The sequence below is a fragment of the Phalacrocorax carbo genome, chromosome 22 (genome assembly GCF_963921805.1).
Source record: "Phalacrocorax carbo chromosome 22, bPhaCar2.1, whole genome shotgun sequence".
Lineage (NCBI taxonomy): Eukaryota > Metazoa > Chordata > Aves > Suliformes > Phalacrocoracidae > Phalacrocorax > Phalacrocorax carbo.
The window spans coordinates 8,108,133-8,134,050 of NC_087534.1; the positions used below are offsets into that span (position 1 = coordinate 8,108,133).

A 25,918-nucleotide genomic window follows, 5' to 3' on the forward strand; every position below is an offset into this window, starting at 1 on the left:
ACGAACAGACGTTGCAGCAGAAAAATCCCAAGGGGTGCTCAGGAGTGGAGCCCTGCACTCGCTCACTCTGCTTCCCAGCACCCGGGACAAGCAGCAGCATTACCTACGGACACCACTGCACCAAGGACTGCATGCAAATCTAAGTGAGAGAAAGGGCCGAGGAAGCAGCATACACATTTCCAGTTTCCATACCTGGACTGTATGAGTAGCAGGGACTTTAATGCAGTTTCCAGCCAGGAATCGGTCAGCACTTCTATATCGGTCCTTAGTCGCTGCAGAGCTTCCCTCTTCTGCGGGCTAAGAAGGCCTGGAAGGCAAACAACACAAGCATCCCCAGCTGAGCTGGCAAGTCCAACAGAGAGAGAGTGCCATCGCTCCATCTAACAGCTGCCTGTTCTGCAGTAAATCGCATGGTACTGAAGGCATCTGAAAGCCGAGACTGTCTCAAGGCAACAGGAGAAACCAGCTTCCACGGAGCTGGCTGAGCCCAGACACCCATCTGTGGCTCTGGCTGTGGGGAATCGGGCAGATACTTTTCTCCGATTATTTCAAGCCGTTTCTCAGGATATGTGCAACAAAACGCATTTCTCCTGTGCAAAGCACTCGTGGCAAGAGGTGTTATCCAAGGCCACAGACAACAGAGGAAGGAACTCCTGCAGTCACCCTCTCTCACTTCCGACACCCCAAGGACCCTTTCCACTTTAACCCTTTAGATACCTTTTTTAACCCCCTTTTTTTTTTTAAATCCCCATATTTTTTATCCCTTTTAGGTATCGTTTTCTCAAAGCATCCAGTTCTGTATTGAAAGCAGCCAGAAATGGTGCCCATACACTCAGTCCTGCTCCCATCAGGAAATACAAGGAGGAAGGAGCAGCTTGAGCCCGAACCTCTCTCCACCCCATTTCCAGCCACGACGTGTGAACCCCCCACCTCGCTCCAGCCCTGAAGAACACCAGTCCTCTGACAACGGGGCCAGGGAGGGACCCGCTGTGCTGGGCTGCTCTGCCGACTGCTCTACCATGGGTCTTAGACAGGTCCTGCAAAAATCTGCATCCAGGTTTCCCATGTGCAAAATATGGGTAATGGTCTGATCCCTACCAGAAATAAGGTCCCTGCAGCATACTGAAACGCAGGCTTACACTGACAGACTTCTAAGGCTGAAGGTTATTGATTTGAACACCTGTTTTTCAGAAAATATGTCCAAGAAAACATTCTACCACATTTTTTTTTTGCATCAGCAAAGGGTATCCAAATGCACGACCCATGAGGCCGAGCCGCCCTGCCAGGCAAGCTGCTCCAGCAGCCCCCCTTTCCCAGGGGTGTCAATGCCAAGATTCAGACTAAAGAGAAAACTTGTCTACATTTGATATCTGTAGTTTGCATCATTATTACTACATCAGCATTGGAGGAGAAGCAAAACTAGAAGACTTGGTCACTAGTCACCAAAGTGACTTTGTGAACAGATGGTAGAGATGTCACGTCAGGCTACGAGCACAGCAGCCAGAAGGGGGAATGCTGTATTTCTTAACAATGGCATGATAAGAGACAGATTTCTGTGAAAATATCACATCAGTGAAAAGACCTCCTAAGCAGCATGATATGTAAGTCATTTGGGCCCATCCTAAGCAGTGGCAGGCAGCCTTTCATAGAAAATAAGCAAAGGGACACTGTTTGCACCAAAATTTTCTCTTACATACAGGACTGACTGACCACCAGCCCACCCACACGGTAACGCACAGACCGCACTGGCATGCCATTCAGTTTTGGAAGACGTACCCTCTTAGATTCCACAGAGATTTGATCCCATTTAGCACTAGGAGAACGGTTACTTTTCATGTCCAAACATTCAGGAAAGCAAAAGCTCTGAGGAAGGACAGAGCCTGGCACCACAAACTCTGTTTAGCACTCAGATATCAGTGCAGGCGAACACTCACCTCCAACATTAGTTTTGTATTTGTCGTAGATCTCTCGTACCCTGCGGTAGCGGAAGGCCAGTTTCCGCATCCAGTCCACTCCACCCTGGACACCCACTGATGAGCCGTGATTTGCGTTACTTCCTGAGCCACTGAAGCCATCCGTGGAGAAATTGTAGTTGCTATTTCAGAAGAGCAGATCTGTTACGTGTGCTACAGCAGCAGAGCCTCTGCAGCTTTTCTGGCCGGGCTGCAGACTTCAGCTCTGACAGCAGCTAGAAAAGCACGTCGGAGGGGAAGCGGGCACAACCACTGCTGCACCCCAAAAGCAGAGACCGGCTTCTACGGGCAACGTGCTCTGACAGCCAGCTACATTTGCCGCTGGTTCTGAACTGCTGCACTGAATTGTACTGATTCAACTCATCCTCCACTACAAGCCCTTCCCTTGCTCTTTGACTGCCCGCTCTTCTGCAATACAGAGCATCCTTCCCACTAACCCCTTTCTCACCCTGCAGCGATAAACCCCAGCAATAGTATTTCCCAAGCATAACATCCGTGTCTTTACATCACAACTGCAGCTCCACAAGCTCATGAGCTGCGTTACCAACTCACAACTGCAAGAAGCAGGTCCTGCTTCACTACTTTCCCCGTATTTCTTTCTCCCTGACAGGCAATTCTCAGACCTTTCCACGAGCCAGTTCAGCTCATTAATGTGAGAGAAAACTCAGCCTCACCCTGCCTGACAGCGTACACAATCAGCTCCCAGAGGGATGCAAACCACAGGGAGACTTTCAAAGGTCAAGACTGTGGGGTTTGGAGTGTTGGTTCATGACATGCCATTGAGAGCACAGGCAACATTCAACAGTGGACTGTATAATTCACACTGTAATTCTGAAAGTCTTAAGTTTCGTAGGTCTTCGAAGAAATACCACCCAGCAAACAAACGCCGTTTGCCAAGTTTCATCCCCTGCACAATGCTGACCTCCACCCCTGAACCCCATTTGGGTTTGAAGTCCCCACAAAAACCAGATTCCATCGGCTCTACATTTCATGCATTCATCAGTACACCACCTTAGGTCTTGGCCATTGTCATCAGATGCCACATCTTCTATGTGTACCTGGTCACACTCCTGTTTAGGAAAAAAATAAAGTCACACTGTTGTAAACCAGAAATACCCTGAACTTTGCAGATTACAGAAAGCGTGATATAAAAAAAACCCCTCTCATTTCCCAACAGCAACAAGCCATGCCATACTGCTCCCACAAACCTATACGTATCTTCCATTAGTTTTGTCTCCCAGTAATAGCTTTTACTTCTCAGCACCTACAGGTCTTTGCCAAAACTGGGATTTGAAGTACCAGAAAAGTCTGAAAAAACATGCTTCTATGACATTTCGAGTTGTCTGCAAAAAAGGAACGTCAAACCTCCCTAAGCAGGTTGGACTCAAAGCTGACTTGTCATTTGAAACACTTCTGCCGTTTCACAAAAACAAAGCAAACGATACTAAAAATATCCCCAAACCACGTTATCTGGTCAAGTATCGATACTCCATTTCACCAACATAATGGTCAGAGCCACTACCGGAGAGTCACCCCCCACGCCCTGCAGTGAAACGCCAGCGTGGTGGCACTGCCAAGACTCTGGTCCCTGGCACAGCTGATTTAACCCAGAGATAAACTGCAAACTCCTTAGGACAAGATGTGAATTTTCCCCATTTCAAGAATTTCCCTCTGCTGCTCCTAACCAGCACCTACAGCAGGAAGTGCTGCTGTTGATCACAGCGGTGACATATCGGTGACTACCCTTCCAGCACAGGAGACTGGATTTGGTGCTTTGCTTTTTCCCCCTGGGGCAGGGAGGTAACTGTCAGTACTACCTTTGCAAAGTTCACGGCTGCAAGTAGACACAGCCATGGATGGAAACTTCATTTAAGTTTCTATTTGCATCAGCAAAACCATCTTATTTTCCCACGATGTGCATCAGTGATGCACTCACAATTAATTGTTTGCTGTTCGTATTGAGCCTTCGTAAGCTTTAAACTAGCCCTGTAAATTCTGCAACTTAGGTTCATGACTCATATTCAGGGACACATATCAAGGAAGAAAAATCTGCTATTTCCAACCATTTAATTCCAGATTCTGGCATAACTTCAGACCTTCCTGTACAGATTGCATTACTGTGTCCATTACTACCTGACAATATATCATAGCACAGCACAGGGCATTGCCATGATTAGAGCAGAGACTCAACTTCTGTGGAAGTGGTGCAGAACAGTGAGCTGCATTTAATTTGGCAAAGAATACTGTGCGTAAAAGAGGACGCAAGCTGATCAGAAGTCCTTGAGGCAGGATGGGAATGGGAGAGCAGCAGAGACAGCTTGCAGGAAAGAAAAACAGAGGGTGCTGTGGGACCTCCATGTATAGAGCATGCTTGTCTGCAGAAGCGTGTCCTTCATAGCTGTTACACAGCGCGTGGAACCTACTTGAGACACTGGCCGAGATGCACAGGTCGTATTCTGTCCTTGGCTTAGTCAAAGCCCCTGAGAACTGACATTCTGAAACCAGTTTTTCCCCACATCTCTGGTCTGCGTTTCAAAACAGGATCAGTGAAAGCAAAGTGCTTACCCAGTCCAGAATGAAAATGTAAGACAAAGCAGAGATCACTCTTTTTTATTTTTACAGGTTCAAGTAGAAGCCCATAGGAGAGCTAGGAGAGCTCGTGACACTAGAATTCTGCAGAATGCCTGTCTCAGATAAAGAGTACCCCTCTCTGATTTGGTTGTGCTTAGAACCACTTCTGTTTGGCAGACATGTTTCAGCGTTAAGTGGCTGTGAAGCACAATTGCTCTCACAAACAGTGCATTGTGACTCTAACTAGGTAACGTGGAGTTTTGCCTTTCAAAAACATTTCCCATGTACCTCCAAGTCATTGAAGAACAAGTGAGTATCAGCTACTTCAAAAATCATCTCTTCCATTGACAGACCTGAGCCAATCACTAGAGTTGGATCCTGGCAAAACAAAAAGAGAAAATGTAAATTCACTGTGGTTACAGGCAGAAGTAAATTGAAGAATCTTCCATCAGTTATGTTGCACAGTTTCCACTATATATCAAGCCTGATGCAATTTCATCTGCATTCAATTGTGTGAACTGCTATTTCCCTAGTATTTTAAACTCAATTAAAAAAAAAATAATCCGTATTCTGCTAACAGAGCCACCCAAAATTCAACAGCACCCTTCAGTAATGCAAAGCAGGGACTGATGCACTTTCAGAAGCAACACAAACAAAATATTCAAAAATCTTCAACATATTTTGAAGAAGAAAAAAAATCCTTCTTTTCACTATGTGCTGTGACCTCAGTAATTCCCAATGGTGATAAAAACAATTTGACATTTTAAGACTTGTATTGTTAGAAGGGAAGTGTTGGTGATGTCCATATCCTACCTCTGTATAAAGCCAAATGTAGTGCTTCTCCTCGCCCCAACATGTCCACAAGTTAAAATTATCACCTTATGCATTTAAAACAAAATATAATTTTCTATTCCTTTTCCAAAGATTAACATGTACTTCTGCATTACAGATATGTTTTTTCTTCCACAGAAAAGACAACATTACCTTGCCATATTTTTGGGCATAAGACCCTGTGAGAAGTGAATGGAAGATTATGATGGTCTCATCCAGGTCCCAGAGAAACACTCGCTGCACAGAGAATAAAAGCAGGTTAGAGTGGAGACAGTCCGAGCATGGAGCTGCAATGAAGGAGCAAGTTTTAGGGTTAATTTTGTGGCTAGTTGCAGTGTCCTTTTAACAGACATGAATGACCATGTTCATCTTACAGGCTGAACACATTATTAGTTAAACCCTTTCAGTTTAGTGTGGCGGAGTTCACGTACCGCTACAGTGCAACTATGTGCTCAGAGCAAGGCTCTCTTGGTCAAACTATTTCAAAAGCTTCTCTTGCTTTTATAGTTACAAAAGCAAAAACTTGGAGTGCTAATGAACTTCTGAGCCCTGCTAGGGTAGAAGTTTGCTGTCTGTGATCTGGAGAGCATCAGGTAAATGACCTTGCTGTTTATCAGAGACACCTTTGTAGGGGGATTGGCTGCCGTGAGGAACAGCAGCGTTTCAGTACAGAAGGGCTTTGATAAACTTAATAACTGGGCCAACAGGAACTAGAAGTTCAATAACTGCAGTTTCTGCATGTGAAGTAGAATAACCCCTCGTGTTGGTCCAGGCTGGAAGGAGCTGGAGGTTACAAGTGGACACCAGGCGCAGTATGAACCAGCAGCGCTCTCTCCCTGTGGAGAAGATGAACTGCGTGCTAGAGAATACTAACCGTGCCTAGCTGACAGAAGGAAGGGGCTAGCTCACCCTTTGGCCCTGGGAAAGTCACCCTAGATTGCATCCCCAGTTCCAGAGGTATGTCAGGAAACTAGAGAGCAGCCAGCAAAAGGCTGTCAAGATGGTCAGCAGCCCAGAGGAGAGGCTGAGGGAGCCCTGATGGTTTATCATGGCAAAGAGGAGACTAAGGGTGATCTAATAGCAGACCACAACTAATTGAAAGGGAACTGCAAGGATGATGGAGACAAATTCTTCTCAGTAGTGGCAGACAGAAAATCACCATGGGAAAAGAAGGGGAAATTTTCAGCTTGGGAGATTCCAGCTGGAGACAGAAAACCTCCTTCCCCAGGTAGATGCAGTAGTCCTGGGACAGATCACTAGGCAGGTACAGGATCTCCAATCTTGGAGGTTCTCAAGGCTCAGCTACACAAAGCCATGTTTCTAGTGCTGGGGACAGCCCTACTCTGAGCAGGAGGCTGTACTAGAGACATCCAAACGTCTCCTCCATTGGCACCGTTTAAGTGCTGCTTGTCAAGAGCCACTGAAGAACTCATTTGGGCCAGTTCTCAGACAACATTGGTCATGGGAATTTCCCAAATTATCCCTCAGCACAGGACAGACATGGAGCAGGTCCAGGGAAGGGCCATAAAAATGATCCGAGGAGCCCCTCTCCTGAGAGGACAGGCTGGGAGAGTTGGGGTTGTTCAGCCTGGGGAAGAGAAGGCTGCGGGGAGACCTTATTGCGACCGTTCAGTGATTAAAGGGGGACTATAAGAAAGATGGGGACAGACTTTTTAGCAGGGCCTGTAGTGATAGGACATGGGGTGATGGTTTTAAACTAAAACAGGGAAGATTCAGACTAGATATAAGGAAGAAATCGTTTACGTTGAGGGTGGTGGAACCCTAGCCCAGGTTGCCCAGAGAGGTCGTCGATGCCCCATCCCTGGAAACACTCAAGGTCAGGTTGGACGGGGCTCTGAGCAACCTGGTCTAGTTGAAGCTGTCCCTGCTCACTGCAGGGGGGGTTGGACTGGATGGCCTTGAAAGGTCCCTTCCAACCCAAACCATTCTATGGTTCTAATTATCTCCTTCCACTTCCATGGAGAGAGGATGGAAAGAAACAGAGGAGGACTCTTACCACCACATTGCTCTGCAGTGCTACCTGTAGAAAACAAGATTACTACTTACCTCCAGTTCACTGTCCTGTGAGGAGGAGGTATCCGCTTTCCTCTTCCCCCTGTTCTTCCCAGGGATGTTTTTTCTTGACTGCTCATCTAACTCTTTACTTGCTGTTGCTCTTGATAATGAAGGACTTGTGGATGCATCTCCTAGAAGAAAGAAATCACACAGATCTCACCCCCTCATGTCCCAAAACACACACCAACATAAAGTTTATATCATTTCGCCGCAAACCTCCCTTGCAAAAGGTAAGATGTTTTGCTTTACTGATGCACTAGTAGTTGAACCCTTATTAGAACACAAAACATGATTTCTTTGTCCCATCATTTTAAAACAGCTATCTCCTCAATTCAGTCCACCAGGACTGAGCTACTGCAGCTACAATGCCAAAGACGGAGCACCCTCCACCCTAAAGCCTGTCTCTCTACCCGGGCACTGCTTTATTACGCAGTTGTTTCTTTTAATAGTTCTTGAGAGAGTACCAGAAACCCTAAACGTGGAATGAGTGTACAAAGGGAAGTATCTACCCATGCCTCCCCCTGCCAGATTTGCTGGCCTAGTCAAATGCCTTTGTGCCAAGCAGCACCATACAATGCGAGCTGTCTCCACCTCCACACACACTGCTCACCCCACTGCCGCTGTAAGCCTTTGACTAAGAGTTAAGCAAAGCCATAGTCAGCGCACAGAGTTCTCTGGAGTGTGTTAATCACACACGCGTCCACAGTGTGCTCACTGTAAACAGAGAGACTTTGACTGCTGTTCCATTGGCCTATCCAAGAATTAGGAAAGAATAACAGGGATGATCTCGGCCCTGGAGACGCAGACTTGGCCAAGCACAGTGGCCATGACGGACAGGGGTGCGTTATGGATCCTATTCTGCTGCTGGTGAGAACACCCTTCCCAAGGAAGGAGTAAAGCACCACCATAAAAAATAAATTTAAAAAATCAACACTTTGATGTGCAGAATGTTACAACCACGATGGGAGATACTGTCTGAATCCTTTATTAACAGTTCAGGCAGAAGAGTTAACACCCCAGACATCTGCGTAACTAGTTCAGAAACAGGACCAGAGCTGTAGCGGGAAGGCAGAGGGCACAAGGGACTTGGAAGAGCTTGAATTCAGCCTGGGTCTTTTAGACAAGATGTTGCAATTCCTATGAAAATTCACACAAAACAGTGAACTTGGAGAATTCCTGAGCTAAGAAAATGGCACCAAACACATTAACAATTGGCCATTCCCTGGCCAGTGCCTTGTGAGATAACAGGACCATTCCTTAGGTTTTCAACACCAAATAAGAACAAATTCACATGGGTAAATCTGCTGTTGCTCACCCCGACTAGAGGGCAACTGCTTCTGGAAAGAGGAAGGCGCTTGAAGCACCATGCTTCTTGAGAGACAACGTCACAGCATGGTGTCTGTACCCATAAGGTAAATGTGAGAGAGGTCTGGAACTTCACTATCGATCTGTGTGCTTTGCTCACTGGCAGCCACTCATCCCTGCTTTCACATTGCCTGAACGACTTTGAGGACTTGGCAGAGCTCAGGTACTACTGATGGGCTTGGGAAGATGGAGAAGGCAGAGTGCTGCCAAGGCAATCACTCACCACCTCCCACAGCAGGCTGATGCCCAGCCGACCTCCAAGCAAGAGCCACCTTGGAAGCAAAACCTCCCCTGTCCCCCTCCCTGCCCTTCTTCCTCTACTTCAGTGTTTGTTGCTGAACGTGACATTATGCGGTAGGGGACATCCCTTCAGTCAGCTCAGGTCAGCTGCCACAGCTGTGTCACCTTCTCATCCACCCACCACTGGGGGTGGTGTGGAAGGGAGAAAGCCTTGACACCGTACAAGCATTGCTCCGCAGTAGCCAAAACGCCTCTGTGTTATGGACACTGCTTTAGCCACAAATCCAAAACACAGCACCAGCAGAGCTGCTAGGAAGAACATTAACTCCTTCCTGACCAGACCTAGGGCACCATCAAAAACGAACAGAATGTGTATTTTTTTTTTCCAGCCTACCAATTTGCAACAGGCAGCAGATTTCAACTTAAAACTGACAACACAGGAAGAATCTCATAACTCCTTGCATAAGACATCGGAAGAAGAACTAAGCCTTTGCTCTTGTCCTTGTTAAGTTTAGAAAACTGTGTTTTTGATGAGGAAATTTTAGTCAACACCACTGTGGTTGGTACGTGACATGGCGTTAGTGGAAAAGGCCAGTGAAAGATGTGACTTCTCTAGAATGGTCAATTAAACCACTTTCTACATCTCTTACCAGCTAAAATCTTCTCCCCTGACAAGTACCAGATAACTTAATGCTATGCAGATGCTGATCTGTTCACACACAAAGCACGGAACAGCTGTCGTTTCAAAATCAGTTTACATGATGAAGCAGAAGAAGGGAAAGGATGTACTCCTGGGCACATCAGAGACCAACTCATCGAGAGGCGACAGCTGAACTACAGCTCTTGAAAATGCATAAGCGGTCCCAGAGGACTTGCGTAACTGGGACCAGCAGCTATGTCATGGCCGTTGGGTAATCTGAATACCTGGCTGCAGGAGGGAAAGAGCTAGCATGAGCTCCTGAGACTGTAGCCCGGGCCTGGCACACGACAGAATCAACAGTCCCCAGGGAGCTGCCGTTGGCTCTTCAGGTCACCCCGGAATTCCCTCTCCCTACAGCACTCAGAGCACGTGGGAGGTATTTTCTGAATCACAGCAGTCTAAGACTTCCAGTATGTAAGTCTCACTGGCCCACCACCTTCACACCGTAAGCGCAGTCTGACAATGGAAGGCAAATGTCCTGTCCCGGCCAGCACGCAAAGGTGGTGCAATTACCTTTTGGAAAGAAGTTTTCCCCGTCTGCACACTGTACTGCCTATCACAGGTATTTTGTAGCCACCCTGTTAAAGATCCAGCCATTACCGGAGGAATGTCTCTGCACTGTCCGTGTAGGCACCATGGCGTTTGGTTTCTCGGTGGGATACGTAGTTGTTGCTAATGCCGTGCTGTCCGTGTTGCTGTCTGCTGGTGTAACAACACCAAAGCCAGAACTCGGGTAACACATCTGGTACTGACTTTGGCCAAGGATCGTGTACGTAGGATACTCCTGTTGGAGCAAAGGATCGGTTACAATAGGACACTTCTTCCAGAAAACATTCTATATTAAGATGAGTTTAATGCTAGAATATGCCTGTCAAAGAGAAATCCCAGCAAGAGCACAGTTTGACTTTATGCTATTTCTTTCTACATATGTAAGACATCCCAAAAAAGGGTTGAGAGATCTGACTCGCCAGAGACCCCTGCACAGGCAGGTTCTGCAGACAGGAGGCCAGCAATCACAGGGCCACTCCTGCCTCCCATTTCTTCAAAAATTAATTCATTACAAATGATGTGACAGTAACAGGGGCGTACTGAGTGGATGCCACGGCATCAGTCCACACTGTCTGTGTCCTGGAATTTGTGGTTTTGTCTTACGCTTTACTTTCTGATACCAGATGTACTGACAGTGACAAAAAACAAGGTCTTGGCACTGGCTGAGGGTGCAATCCTGGCCACAACAGCTACAGGATAAGTGGCCTTTACTCATGTCCTGACCTCAGCAAGCAATTACCTTACATGCTGCAATGAAAGACATCCATTTATGAAGAGTATTTATTCATTTAGGAGGAGATCACTGAGCACGTGAAGCTCTGATTGAGGATTTCAGTTTATGCTACTGATAGTAATAAAAGCAGCCACCCCAAAGGTCAGGCACACTGTGCACCCCCGATTCCCTCAAAGAGCAACCTGGATTTGTGAACCAGGTACCTTGGTCTGCACTACTGAAAGGAATTTTTTTTCCTCCTTACAGCTCCAAGCAAGTTTATGTTAATGAAAGAACTTCAGAAAGCAACAGCATAAGCATGCAAGGATTTTTGTGCATCCACTGCATTTCCCACACTTCCTATATTCTCTTTCTGCAAAGTTTTGACACTGAAGGGTTCCTTTGCATATCTAAATATTCAGAATGGCAGTTAACGGCTGACACTGCCACGTGTTACACACGGGTCACAGTCAGGGGGAAGGGCTCCATGACAGCTGCAGGACTTCTTGACTTTGTTTTATTCTAGCACCATCAGGATGCATCTCCTAATTTACTGAGGTTTTTTTGGTTTGTTTGTGTACATTCTATTTTCCTTTTCTTGCTGAGGGAGAACAAAGTCATTCCAAAAATAGCCACCTATAGTCCTCCCTGTAGGTTTGGTTCTCAAAATAGTTCTAGTGTTTCTTCTCTGCTGTCTCTCTTGCGGAGATCTCAGCACCCTGTTTAAGATTCACCACATGATCTGCAGACAAGGAAACAGCTTTGAACAGAAAGTGAGTTTGCTGCAAAGGCCGAAGGGAAAAGCGTTATGGTCAAAAAGACAGCAAGAGTAATTTTGCTGACTTTGAGTTACAACTGAGCCCTCTAACTCTAGTACCCATCGTGCTTCATTTGAAGTGATGCAGATATTTGGCCTTTCTTTGTTAGTTTTGAGCAACGTGTTAAACAAAGGCGAAGGAGATGCTGCACGTAAATATAGCAAGGAAGAAGTTTTACCTGTGAGATGCTGGCTACTGCTGACGTGGAAATATTGACAACAGTTGAGGATGTAGAGACTGGACTGGCATTGGTAGTTGATGCTGTAAAATTGAAGAATTGCTGCATTAAATGCTTCTAAAAAAGCCCAAGAGACAAGACCAATCCACACTGTGAAATCGGTACTTACTAGGCTTATGTGCAAGCACTTGTGCTTCCAGCAGCACGCTGCTTGTAACAGTCAGAAAAGAGTTGGGGTGTGTTTGGAAACCAGGTACATTTCAGCTGGGCCTACAGGGAAGGAGAGCTAGCATATCTCTGAAAACAGTGCTTTCCAATGTTTCAGAAACCTTTTCCCTCCATGCCTGCTGAGCGACTGGAGTATAATTAAAGCAGTTTCACATCCTGACTGGAAGTTTTGAGGAGACAGCAATCACATTCCGGTGTTCATTATTAGTGGTTGAAAATTAATCAGAATAAATCAGTAAAATGGATATGAATGTATTTAAATCCATTCTGATAAGAAATGTTCCCTCTGCATTGGACTTGGCATATTGAGTCTAATTAGGTAAAAAAAATTAAGGACATAGTAAAAATATTTCAAATAGTATAAAAAGGGTACTTCCTACTGGAGAAAAGCGAACGTATCTCCCCATACCCCGGTGTGACTACAACTGCTTTTGGGATGAGACTTTCTGAAATAATTTTTCAGCAGCTTGTAGGACAAATTATTAGAGACATGTAGTTGTTAGTATCAATTTTAAGACGTTTAATAGCCTTCATGTCACTGCACTCGGTTCTTCCAAAACGCAGAAGAGGCTGCTAGAGAACCTTCTGGGAACACCAGTCATTTAGCAGATGTTGTGGTTTTACCACCACAGGGCCCCTCCATTGAACATTACTCCACAAGGGGGTTTGGGATCCTCAAGGATCAGTGAGAACAAATAACAAAATCAGCATGAACAAAGTCAGGATGTACGAAACCAGGTGCCACCAAGGAATATTTTCTTTTGCTAAACCTTCTTCCTCTGTACACAAATAAAACCAAAAATCACTTTTAGATGCTTATGAAAAGACTTGCGGAAATCCATAGTGTCACCTACTTTACCATCACTCTGAGAAAAGCCCTCACTTTCTGTAAATAACACCCATGCAGAATTGACCCCAAGACTGAAAAACTCAAGCTTCTGAAGGCTTCAGTCTTTCAACCCCAGGGAAACAGACCCCACCACGAACTCTTAATCAATGTACGTTGTGTTATGGCAAGCACAGATACTACCTGGTGAACAGCTCCTGGAAAGAGGAATGGATCCAAAATATGCCTCAAAAAAGATGAAAAACAAAAGAAATATATCTTACAAGAGGTGCAGAAATACACAGTATTTACAAGAGGTGAGAAACGTGAAGGGTGGCATCTCTGCGGAAGCAGAAACGAAGGTAAGTAATTAGCCCCAGGAATCCCCTCACAGACAGGAGCAGCAGTGTTCAGAAACAGATGGAAGAGAATTTGGGGAGGGGGGAGAACATTTAGAAAAAGAAGAAAGGCTGCGCTGAACAGCAATAACGGCAATGAAGATACTCAAGTACCAACAGTAGCTATGAAGCTACTGGGAGCACAGCTGTGAGAGCAAGGTACCTGTCACAGCCACTCCTCATAAGCAACTGCTAGAGAACAGGCCGGGGTCCAAACCCAGCTCCTTCCAACTACGCACGTTACGGAAATGATCAAGGCTGTTATTACCTTAAGCAAATATCACCTCCCAGGGCACTGCAAAGAGCAGCTCTCCAGAAAAGATCCTCACCAATGCAGAACAAACCTGCCATGAAGCCAGAGATGAACTATCTAGAAGACAGGTTATTCTACCACTTCACTCAAGATTTTCACGGAGAGCAGACAGAAAGCAATTCTCATCTGTAGTGCTCTGAAGAGGCTGCTTCTCCACTGAGATAGGTAACAGAAGTTAAGAAATCACAGAAAAAAGATGCCAAGTGCTGAGATTCTGGTAGAAACACAGCCTCCCTCATATGAACTCCACTGTTTATCTTAACTCTGGTCTCCTTCCAACATCGATTTTTTAATTACCCTGTGTCTCTACAGTGTAACACATCAGATCGTTACAAACAGCTCCCACTACACAGACTAACCCATTCTTTCTGCACTGTGGGACAGTTCCTTTTTACTTGTGAATGAGCCAAAAACATGCAAAAATGTTTGGCGCGGGCGTGCCAAAAGGGACAACTTCATGGTCTCAGGTTTAAAAGACCAGCAAACACAAGTATTGCCTTGAAGCTGCCGTGACTCCTTCTCCTCTCCTCTTTTTCTCCCCCACTTCAAGATCTCATCCTCAGACCTCACATCCCTACCTCCCCTGCCTTACAGATCCTGTTCGGTTTTGCTTCAGTCATTTTCAAAGATGTTTCAACCCACTTCATGTGCTGGGAAGGGAAATTGCAATTAATGCATTTTATGTTTCACTTGGCTGCTTTGCTCTCAGAGGGAAGGAAGAGGCAAGGCAAGAAGCAGCCATTCCTCCCACGTTGCTCCCGGTGCCTCCTCGCGCCTCTGCAACGTACCACCACGGCCATAGCTCAGGTGAGTACAGAAACCAAAATTCTCAGTCACTAAGTGCATCTGGCCATTTACTGGGGTTCAAATATCACACTCCTTCAGTCCAGCATCTGCAGTCTAAGCCTTACCCACGCGCTGAAGAACACCTCCGGTGGGACAGCAGCACTGTACAACTGTGTATCACCCTATTCTGACTGGAGAGAAAAGATAGATTTTTCAAGAGATTTCTGACAAGGCGACTTTGTCCATCCTTCCAGCTCCTGCCCCACCTCCTCCCTTGCGGCCGCCCAAGTACTGAGCTGACTCCTAGGCAGGCCACTTGATAATCTGATGAAAAGGAGATGTAGCAAATCCAAAAAAGGAAGGGTTTCCTGCCTATCTGCAAAAAGTTTTTCAACCAAGTGACAGAATTTGCACAATCCAGGTGACTTTTTCACTCTTTCACACATCCGAGCAGCCTGAAGGGAGACTCTCCTCAAATCACACATTCTCACAGCAGCACAGCTCAAATGTTTTAAAATCCTTCTGCAGAGCGAGGCCTGACGGCGGCTCGGTCACCTCACCGATCCCCAGGGGTTCACATGCTCGCCGTGGTTCATTGCTGGCAAACCTGCCAGTGGTCACGTTATACAGAACCATTTCTGGCCCTTGGCAGTTCAAGTTGGTGCTATCAAACACTAATTCATTCTGGTGGCAGGAGTACCTGCAGGAGAGTTACGTCTGAAGGAAGGTAGTATTTCCAGCGCTGTACTGCTCATGTTATGAATGTGAAAAGTAAATTAAAGATAAACACCATGCTGGGCCATTTACTGTCATGATGACGCAAGCTGAGGAAGTACCACAACATACAGCGTGGCCTTCCTACCAGTGAAAGATTACACTAAAACCCACTTATTGCTAATTTTAAGAGTTATTCCCCTTTCCTTGGCACTCATCAGACCACATCTGGATACGGCATTTGGGGCCTCAAGGACAAGAAATACGTTGATAAAATTCAGCAGGTCTGGCAAAGAGCCACCAGACCAGTCAGGGAGCTGGCATGCGTGCCCTGCGCGGGGCAGCTGGGGGATGCGGGACCATCCAGCCTGGAGGAGAGATGGCTTTGGGGGACCTGACAGCAGCCTGCTCATACCTGCATGGAGGTTATCAAGACAGATCCAGGCTCTTTTTGCAGGTGCACAGCAGGAGGAGGAGAGAAACGGTCAAAATGTGAAAGAGGGGATGCTCTGAGTTCACAGAAGAAAAAAAGTGTCACCATGATGACAGTCAGGCACCAGAACTGACAAAATCTCCATCTTAGAGGTTTTTGAGGCCCAGCTCAACAAAGCCCTGAGCAACCTAGTTCTGAATTCAGTGTCAACTCTTCTTTGAGCAGGAGGCTGAACTAAAGATCTCCTGAGGTCCCTGAATTATTCTATGAGAATATCACGTGAGAAATAGATTAAGAATTCCTGAAATGCTTTTTAAAAACTACAGAGAAAGAAACACATTTTCACAATTCATCATCCAAACATAAATGGCAAAAATCCTGCCTAGCAAAAAAGCATCGATTTGCACGTATTTGCCACAAACAACAACATTCCATTATTCAGCTAACTGGCACATTTACTCCTAAAAACTGCTGTGGAAGTTGTTTAAGTTCAGCACCTGGCTTCTTAGATGTGGCCCTTCCAGCAGCTGGAATATTTTTAGGCTACTTCTTTACTGAGAAATTCACTTTCTAGCAGATCTACCAAGCGGAGGGGGTGTGTGTGTGTGTGTGTGCGCGCACGCGCGTAATATATGAGCCATCTACCTCCAGAAGTAATTAAAAAAAAAAAAGAAAAAAGAATCCAATGTCAGTCAGCGTATTTCCTGGCATCAAGCTAAAGACCACTAACAAAGAGCTTGAGCTGCAAGAGCATTCCCAGTAAAGGCATGCAAGAACACAACATTTAGCCTCGTCTCCCCTTCCCATTTGCTCTTCACCCTGTTAAGTCCATCAGCATGGCACCAACAAGCCAGCCTGGTGCATACAGAGGTATGTAGCAAATACAAAACCAAACACATACACGCACAAAGAGAAAAGAGACAAAGCGTAAAGAAGCATGCACAAACCAAGAACAAACGTGCAAGCCTCTCTACTTGTGGTATCTGGACTCAATTAGGTGGAGAGAGATGCAGATAAAAACCATGCCAAGTTACCTTCAATGGAATAAGAATAATGTGCTGGGCTGGGCTGGCTTGTGGTTAACCCTGTAGTGCAGGTAAGAACACTGTGCTGACTTGTAGATGGAGTCTGAATTAAACCACTTTCAGGTTTCATACCTGGCCACAGTGCACCTGAATCAGATAAATTGGACCAGTTACAAACAAATATGCTGGGACCAAACAGCATGCTGCTACCTCAGATTAAGATTTTTGCTTGTCACAAAAGCAAGTAACAAACCACACATGGAAAATGTTTAATTTATGCAATAGTAAGTGCTGACTGTCAGGCTGTGCATGGATTAGAGCTGCTGACGAAACTGGCTGAAAAAGAGAAAATTAAAAGCACCAAGACCAATTTCCAAAGCTTTCAACTAAAAATCTGTTAGTGTCACAGTAAGATTCACTGTCCCTTCGGCATAAAGGAACTGCTAATCTCCCTGATGTTTGGGCTGAGTTGCACAGCACTGCAAATGACCTCAGCTACTACATAGTGAGGCTGAAGCTGGTATGTTTGAGGCCAAAGCCAATGCTTCCACTGCTTCACTGGGCTTTGCGTTGAATATTTTAAAACAAGCCACAAGTCAGTAATTTTTGCAGACTGACAAGAGCAAATATAGAGCTCAAAAAAAAATGGGGGTGGAGGGGTGGAATCTAAATGTTTCTTCTAGTTTTCCTGCCGTTCTGGAAAGCATTTGTAACAACACTGGGCAAAGCAGAGGCAGCAAAGTGGCTGTAGTTCATCTGTCCAAGGCACACGTAAGCAGCGTGGTTTCAGCTCAGGTGCCGTGTTAAGGTCTAGCCTACTGCCCTGACAGCCGTGAAAACAGCATCCGACTGAAACAGCTCAGCTCAGGCCCGGTTCTGCAGGGCTCTTCAGGCTTTTGTTTACGTGTTTCCAGACCTACCGCCAAAGTCAAAGGCATTTCCCCCTGGTCCTGGTTAGAAAGCAGGAATTGCTTGAGAGGATTTACTTAAAAACAAGCAGGAGTGTGCAAAGCAGAGGGACAAAGGACATTTGGAGCTAGACAAAAAGTACAGGGCCAGCAGGAAGACCACCCTCCTTCTTAAGCTCCCAAAAAAACCAGTACCAAGGCTGCAAAAGCCACCTTTCACCCACTCTAGCTGGATGAGCCACAGGCTACAAGCTCCAAGACTCTTACCCAGAAGACACAGGAGGCTCTATAGAGCCAGACAAGAGCAGCTCGCTTCATGCTGCAGCTTTGTCAGAATTAAATTTTGCAATGGCTCTTTGATTTATTTACATACCTGATCTCAAACTGTCACCTATGAGTCAAATTAAGCCATTCACCTATCTGTACAGCCACACCAGGGTTTTGATTCTTCGACTCTCAAGTTGCGTCTTCGTTACTGTTTCAAACCTCGAGAACCGTGATAATTAGCAAACAAAACGGAAAGACTGATTTAAGAAAGATTGCAGATATATTGCAGAAACTCCAGAATAAAACGTACGGGAAACGGATCCCCTAAGGAGAGTGGGAGTAGCTGTGTTTATTTAATCTGGAAAGGGAGTGCCATAATCTACAAAATCAGTGAGTAGTTTTTAGAGCAGATGGTAACTGAGTGTTCCTTATAGCCAAGGCAGCTGGACAAGGAGCAGACAGCACATAATGAGATGGTCACAGGACACACAGAAGTGCCTAACAACCATGACAATGAAACACAAACCAGGATAATTGTCACATGAGGAGTGCAACACCAGGTCAGACACACCTGTCAGAGGCATTCGCAGGGTGGGCTGGATGCGAGCGCAGGAGCTGACTCAGGTCGTGCGTTAAGGCACCCTTCAGCCCCGCTTTCCATGACTGTCTCTGTCATCTCCCACTTCCCACACAGCGAGGCATGCACACATCCTTCCTCTCGTTCCGCAAGGCAGCGCTTCTAAGCTAGCACAGCCGTGAAGGTGACAGAGAGGAAGTCGGGCCAGGGGGAACGAGACCCCTCCACGTTCATCGGCAGCACTGCAGCTGGGCAACAGAACGTCATGAGAGGCGTCTACGTACATGGGAAGCCCCACACAGAATAGTCCATCTCTTGTAGGTTTTTCTTGAGTCAGCATAAACCATCACATCCACAGTGTTTCTAACACCACTTACAGCCACACATACACAGCTTCTATGTCACTACTCCTATTTTAATGCTTCCTTAATAAAATCTCTCCAGACCATGAGTATGTCCCATGCAGAACAATGCACTGAACACCACCAAAAAAGTATCACAGCACAAGGAGAGGTGACAAACTGTGGAATAATCGCTGGGGGTGACTTAGAAATTAAATGTATGTTTTTAGAAAAGGTACAGCACGGAAGAAGCTTGCAGGGCAGGGTGCAGCTGACAGGTGAGAAATCCATTCCACGGAAGTTCCCTAGGCTCGTAACCTTAGATGTCAGCAATGCCAGGAGAACTTGGGGTACTGACTCTGAGAGGACTTGTCCGGAGGGTGGAATGGTGTGGAGACACCGTGGCCAGGCTCTGTGACCATGGAGCTGGTACACTGCACACTTGGCCAGGCTCTGGGATAAATGGGAACTTGTGGTACCATGGAGCTGGTATGCTGCACATTTGCTACCCTGATCCAACAGTCTGTCATGCTTTTGACTAAATGCTGTCTTTTTTATCACTATAATACCAAAAGTTACCTGCCTCTAAGGTGGGATCGCCCCTCACTGGGCAAAGCAAGGAAATTTTACCCCAATCATACCTGTATTATGTATGACTGGAGTCACTCAAGCTCCACCTGAGAGGTAAAAAAATTGTATAAATTAGGTTAAGAGAAAAGGGGTGGTGGGGAAGATACCATCGCGTAGCACTCTGACTCCTGGGACCAGTCGACGGGCTGAGCCTCCTTCCCCCCACATTGGGACGCCTTTGGGTAAGATTTGAACACTTGGTTATACCAAGTGTTTCCCCGGGAAAACTTAGAAAGCTCTCTATAGCTTCACTTTAAATCTCTGGTGCTTCATATCTGCTTAACCCACTTGTAGCCCAGCAGTGTTACTAATTTTCCTAGTATTTGTGTGTCTTGTAACCAGCAATTCTATCACCGGTAATCCAAAGAACCTGTGTATCTGTTGCTTTAATAAATCGTACTACACATTAATCTAGCCATGATCGTTCTCATTGAACACGACCGGCCTGGGCATCTGGCAAATTAGTCACTAACAACAAATACTCCAATGGGTGGTTACTTCTACAATCCTTAGAAAATAAACCGTTGACCAAGTCTGAGACTAAGACTGGACTTAGCCGCACCTAGACTCCTCTCGGAGAAGGAGTTTAGAAAGCAAGGGGGTCCTGTCTGAACCTTGTGACTCAACGGTAGGGTCTCCCCTAGCCATTCCTCAGACTCCTACCATTAACTCAACACAAACTGGCAAAAGCATATGCCAGCTTTCCTCTGAAAGCAGCATCCTGACCTGAGCGATCTCAAGACTACGCTTGTGTTTGTCAGCTTGCTTGAATTTCATACTTAAAATACATCTGCTTTGTTCCATTAGATAATCCATGATGCCTTCTTTTTGGCATAGAAACAAATACACAGTAGAAAGTCATGCGAACCTCTGGAACAGGCCCTTTGATGATGGTAAAACATCTGACCAAGCTGACCAAGCCCTCACCTGCTCAGTGGAGATTCTGTGAGCAGAAACAATTTGTAGGATTTCCTCTGCAGTGTGCAGGTTCAGCCCTCTGCCCTCCGCCTACGCATCACACCATGCAAGGTCAGTACCACCGAGCAGGTTCCACTCCACGATTTCCATTACTGGAAATATGACTTTTAACATCTTCCTAACACCTACATTCAGACTGAATATTTAGGTATTTAATAATAGACCTCAAAATCCATACCAAGACATTTTGGTAACTGATCACGTTTCAGAAGGTGTTTAACAGACAAAAGTTCCTACAAAGTCAACAGAAAATGCTGATCTCTTGCCTAAGTCTTCAGAATAATTTCTATTGTTACATTCAGAGTATAATACTGAAGCAGCTACATATCCCCAAATTCCGAGCCTTTGGAATAAAAAAATAACCAAACACAACCCCACCCCAACCTGCAATACAGCCGCCACCACCAAAACTTCACACACATACAAAACGCTAACAGAACTCCCTCCATCCTCTCTCCCCCCAAAAAATTTAGAGGTAAGTCTAAAACACCTTTTTAAACATCTTGGCTTAATACTTCAAGGGAGCATTCCACGTATTTACACATATTTGCCTTTTTGTTTTTTTAAAAAAAAGCAGCCTCAGTGCACCATTCATAACAAACTGTCAATAAACACCAAATAAATGAAGAAAACCACCAGCCACTCTTCAGATATAGCAAAACCCAGTGCAACAAGGCACTGAAACAGAAGCGTGGGCACCCAGGGAGTACATTCCAGCGACTACAACACGGGGTCTGGCATGGTTTAGGTAACGGACCTTCGTGACCACACTAGAACTAGACAAAAAGACAAGGAGCAGAGTGTTTAGGAAGACAGCAGAGAAACTGCACTGGCAGCTGCAGACTTGGGTATGGACACGCTTTTCCACATCGGTTCAGCTTTCCAGGGAAAGCTCTCCCAGAGGAATGAAGTGGGCTCAGAAAACACAACAGGCTTGTTGTGTTGTGCTCTATTATATGTGCTGGGGAGACCTTTGGCTCCCCGGCACATATAACAGAGTCAACCAGGTCCTCGCCCACCAGAAATCCTGACACCACTGTCATGCCAGGTGGTGGGGAAGGCTGGTTGTTTTTAAAGCATCTCCGAAATGGCAGTCACACCTGAACCTTACTGGCAGGGGCTGAGCTAGAAACGCAGAAGCAGCAGATACCAGCCGCCACCCAAATGACCCTGTTCTTCTGAAGAGCCTTGGGTTGCTAATAAACCAGCCCAACACGTGCACCCTGCAAAGCTCCCACTTCATGGTGTTCAGGTTATCAGCCAGAACAATGTATCTCAGTGTTAATGCAGGGCAAATGAGATCTGGGACATTCTGTGTGATGAAACCCTTGCATCCCAGTCACTACAAACCCATCATTTTCTTCCTAAGGATCCCTCAACCACAAGAAAAGCCCTTTTCACGAATCCCAGGTGTATATACATGGAAAAAAAAATATGTAGATTTGTTTTGGATATTGACCTTTCTCATAAAGATAACAATTTGTGCCATACTACTTTAAACAGAATTAGTAATGTCTAATAAAACTGAGCCTAGTTGTATCATCTTTTCTACACCATCTTTCAGAAATACCATGACAAATCAATTGTTTTGTAATTTTTATAATAGTCCTTGCTCTGTCAGCAGCTAACAAAAGCCATAAATGTTGCTGGTTTTATTCAAAGACATCTAGTTCTTCCGCTAAGGAAAAAGTCACCCTTTTACACTTCAAGGTACTAAGATTTAGTGTTACAGACAGATCTGCAAGAGGCTCTGTCCATTTAGTGCCGCAGCAGGACCACAAGCCCGAGAGACGCTTCGTGGCTATCTCAGAGGTGCGCGGCTCGCTGACAGCACGCGTGGTGCTCCCCCGGGTTACCTGCATGGAGGGGCGATGCTCTCCCCTCTCAGCGAGCTAGGCGCTAAGGGGCAAACAGCCTCCCCCACCACACACTTTTGAGAGCTGGCAACAATATACAACATTTACGTATGAAACCAAGCAGGGCAACATCAAAAATGAAGAGAGAAGTTAAAATGTTAATTTTTAACAATCAGTCATAAAATTTCATGCATGTGGAGGACAGTCAGTGGTGTGGTTTCTTCCCCAGTGCCGGACACTTTAATACACAGAGTACAAGAAAAGACCAGCAGCTCCTCTCACTAGCCAACCCCACCCAGAAGTTGGATGTTTCTGCCTGCACTGCTCATCCTCAACTCCCTTTACATGTCATGGAGGAAGATGGCCGTTATCTTCTAGAGCAGCCCAGAGGTGCACCTCTCCCTCCACGCCCTCTGAAGGAGCACAGGGCGAACAGCTCACGCCCTGTCATCCAGCTTCAGCCGCACAGTTACGACAGGACTCTCACCCTTCAATCGTTTGCAGAAAATGGAACGGCTAAGAGAGGGCTCAGGTGTTAGAGCAACTTAAGCAAACTTATTTGCCTTGTGAACTTGAAGACATTTTAGCATGAAATCTAGATTTGGTGAAAGACGAAATAACAAAGTCTTAATCCTGGTCAGCACAAAGGAAAAATGCCTTCAGCAGAGATGCCGTAGTATGGGGACTTGTGTGATTTCACTGGCAAGGAAACTGCCTGAAAACAGCTACGCCACAACTGGAGAAAAATATGATCCCGAACATCTGGCAAGCTTCATGGGGAGACATCCAAATTAATGGCCAGGAAAACAGCTTGGAAAGGAATAATATCTTACAATATGAAGTCCCATCAGTACTGCAGACACCAATCTACAATTTAAGTTAGGCATGTGCTCTCCTACAAGCTCTTCTCTCCAACAGACCTGGTGAAGCTTAACATTGGCTTTTTAATGAGACATAAGAATAATCGCAGGCACTGAGAAGTCTTTGAAAAGTTACTTCTTACCGAAAGGAGGTAGTCCGTAGGTTTGGGTGGTCTGGGGGTAGATGGTGTAGGGCTGAGACTGCTGTAGTGCTTGGTACTGAGTCTGAGCAGGGTAAGGGCTCATTGTTTCCGATACAGGTACAGAAAGGATATGTGCATATGGTCTTATTAAAAAGAAAGAACAAAAGTAAAAAAGAACTATTTACATTATGCATCTTTCAGCCTCCAAACCAGAGGACACACATAGAAATTGCTTTATGAAGAAGAAACACGTGCTCTTAGTGTAATACCAGTCATGTTTCCCAATACAACAGGCTCTTGGTTTTTTATATATGCTGCCTGGTTCTTGCAGCGACACCAGGGGGAACTCTCTCCTCTGTGATGCAAAAGCACCAGTGCTTATGCCAGGACGGGGATGGCAGGGTGAGAGGGGAAGAACAAACTCCCCGTTCCAACAGGCACGAGCAATTAGTTTCACTTATCATGCTTCACAACACCAAATCCTCCAGCTAATACAATACAGTAGAACATGTCAAAACTACTGGAACACACAAAGAGACTACACAAAAGCAAGCATGAGGATTAAGGCCTACTATGCTGCAGTGGGAAGAACTATTAAGATCCCCAAATGTGGTAAATGACCAGAAAATCATATATTCCCCTTATATTAATTTATGTTCAGTTTGTTTATTCCTCAAATATTATGGGTGTTATCCAACGAGACTATTGTGTTGTTAATTACTTGAAGTGGCTCATTTATCCTTGTGATCATGAGACACTGAAGCCAAAGGGTGACTTCTATCAGCTTCAGTGTCTGCAGCAATGAGTACCTGTTGCCAGAAGATATGAAAGTGTGATTTACAGCATTGCAGAAATGCATAAAGATGCAAAAAGATAACTTCAGAAAGAAGAGTTATGTAATTTAGTAAAAATTATTCAACTTACTTTGCAGAATACATTTGTGAGGTATAATCATTTGATGACCTTGGGATATAATCAGTGCATGTCATAACTGGAAAATAAATAGTTTGTAAAATTACAAAGGTGATTTCACAACCCAAAGAATAACAACAATTAAATACCAACATGCACAGTACATTTTAACCAAGCCATAGGATTTACAAACATTTTTTAGTGCCCTGAATATCTGTTTCAAAGCAAATTCTCAAAACATGCACTGTTAAAACAGCACAAAAATGTTTTTCTTGCCAGTTCACAGCAGGGAGATGATTCAGTCAATACTGTTTCTCCCTTTGTAACTGTGCTCTTTACTAGCTGGTACCGTCATCTTTTGCAATTCTCATGACAAAAGTGATTTCAGCCCTGCCCAAAACCTTGCATATGCCAAAAGGGTCTTCATCTGCGCCAAGCTTAACGTTTCTTTGCTTTGGTCTCTGCTCCGGGACACAGAAGATGCTTGTTTCGCCAAGCTTGCCTCTTCCCCTTCCCTACACACTCTACCCAGAGAATGGCTCCAGCAATGTGTCTTTCCCTTAAAAAGGAGCAGCTCCCAGCTCAACAATCCCACACACCAGGTGACAACAGGTGGAGCTGCAGTGCACAAGGCTCTGAGTCCAAATTCAGACGATGTCTAAAGAAATTTGGCAGCTACATTTAACCGGACTTTTCCATTTTTCTGCTTGAATAAATCCACAGCAATTGCCCTCTAAAACTGGTAAGAAAGAGTCACTCAGGCTGCCAATCCAAGGAGAGTACGTTCAAAATCGCCTCACTTATCACTGCCTATGACTCTAGTATACCCCATACACGACAGCTCTTAATTACAGCATTCTGGGTTGGGGTGGAGAAGGGCACTTGAGTTGGTATGTCTTAACCCAAGAGCCCTTAAAGAAAACAAACCCTGGATTCAGATGAGCTGACCTGAGAAATAGTCAGCTGTCCATCAAACCAGGAAAGTAAGAACGTGCAGGACCCCTGGCACAGAATTTGGCACTGCATAGCCCCTCTGGCACACGCCACCCCTGTAGTGCAGTATGCTGCAGTGATCTCCAAGCTAGATGACTTTGTAACTGTAAACCTGCACAGTGCATGGGTTTACCCGTTTGGATCTACAAGCGCCATACCCAAATTCTCAGAAAACAGAGCGCTGCTGCTGCATATCCAGCTTATTAATCTGAAGGCAGTTTGGAAGTGGGCAAAGCAGCCAGGTTCCAGCCCTGCCTAGGAGGAGATCCAGGCTAACATGGACCTCGCATGGGTCCAGGGGCCTGGATCCTCCATGACAAGAGACTGCACTTTCCCTCTCCCTTCCCTAGAGTAAGCCTCAACAGCCTTCAGAAAGAAATACGGTCACGGATGGCAGCATACTTTGCCCTGGGATTTGCTCCAGATGCCAGTGATGTGCTCCAACAAGTGGGGCTTTCCCTATCTGGAACAGTCCTACAACATTATCACTCTTGTATCATCATGTAGGTTACCCTTCTATCAGTTACATCCACTAAGGGGAGCAAGTCAGTTTGCACAGGCAACCCTAACTGTAACATTTGCATTCTGCTACCTAAATAACTTTTTCTTAATGTAACCTGAGCAGAAGTGGCTGAGAAATACAAACCACCAGCCACACGCTCTGAACCTTCTGAATGATCCATGAATCACCTCCCCCTGGTCCTCAGTATCGCCTTT

At 45.6% G+C, this 25,918-nt stretch overlaps 1 protein-coding gene across 3 annotated transcripts in view; it reads right to left on the bottom strand.

Moving 5' to 3' along the window:
* The window catches only part of EYA3 (EYA transcriptional coactivator and phosphatase 3), a 57,712-nt gene that overhangs the window by 2,125 nt on the left and 29,669 nt on the right, over positions 1-25,918 (bottom strand). For 2 of the 3 annotated variants that reach the window (XM_064471393.1, XM_064471392.1), the window contains exons 5-15: positions 24,221-24,287; positions 23,297-23,439; positions 16,746-16,883; positions 12,014-12,096; positions 10,357-10,540; positions 7,443-7,582; positions 5,529-5,612; positions 4,833-4,922; positions 2,985-3,043; positions 1,935-2,095; positions 193-307 (exon numbers count right to left, since the gene is read on the bottom strand). In XM_064471393.1, coding sequence (XP_064327463.1) covers positions 193-307; positions 1,935-2,095; positions 2,985-3,043; positions 4,833-4,922; positions 5,529-5,612; positions 7,443-7,582; positions 10,357-10,540; positions 12,014-12,096; positions 16,746-16,883; positions 23,297-23,439; positions 24,221-24,287 — 1,264 coding nt within the window. The remainder of the gene's footprint in view (positions 1-192; positions 308-1,934; positions 2,096-2,984; positions 3,044-4,832; positions 4,923-5,528; positions 5,613-7,442; positions 7,583-10,356; positions 10,541-12,013; positions 12,097-16,745; positions 16,884-23,296; positions 23,440-24,220; positions 24,288-25,918) is intronic. The other variant, XM_064471394.1, reaches the window with a different exon arrangement.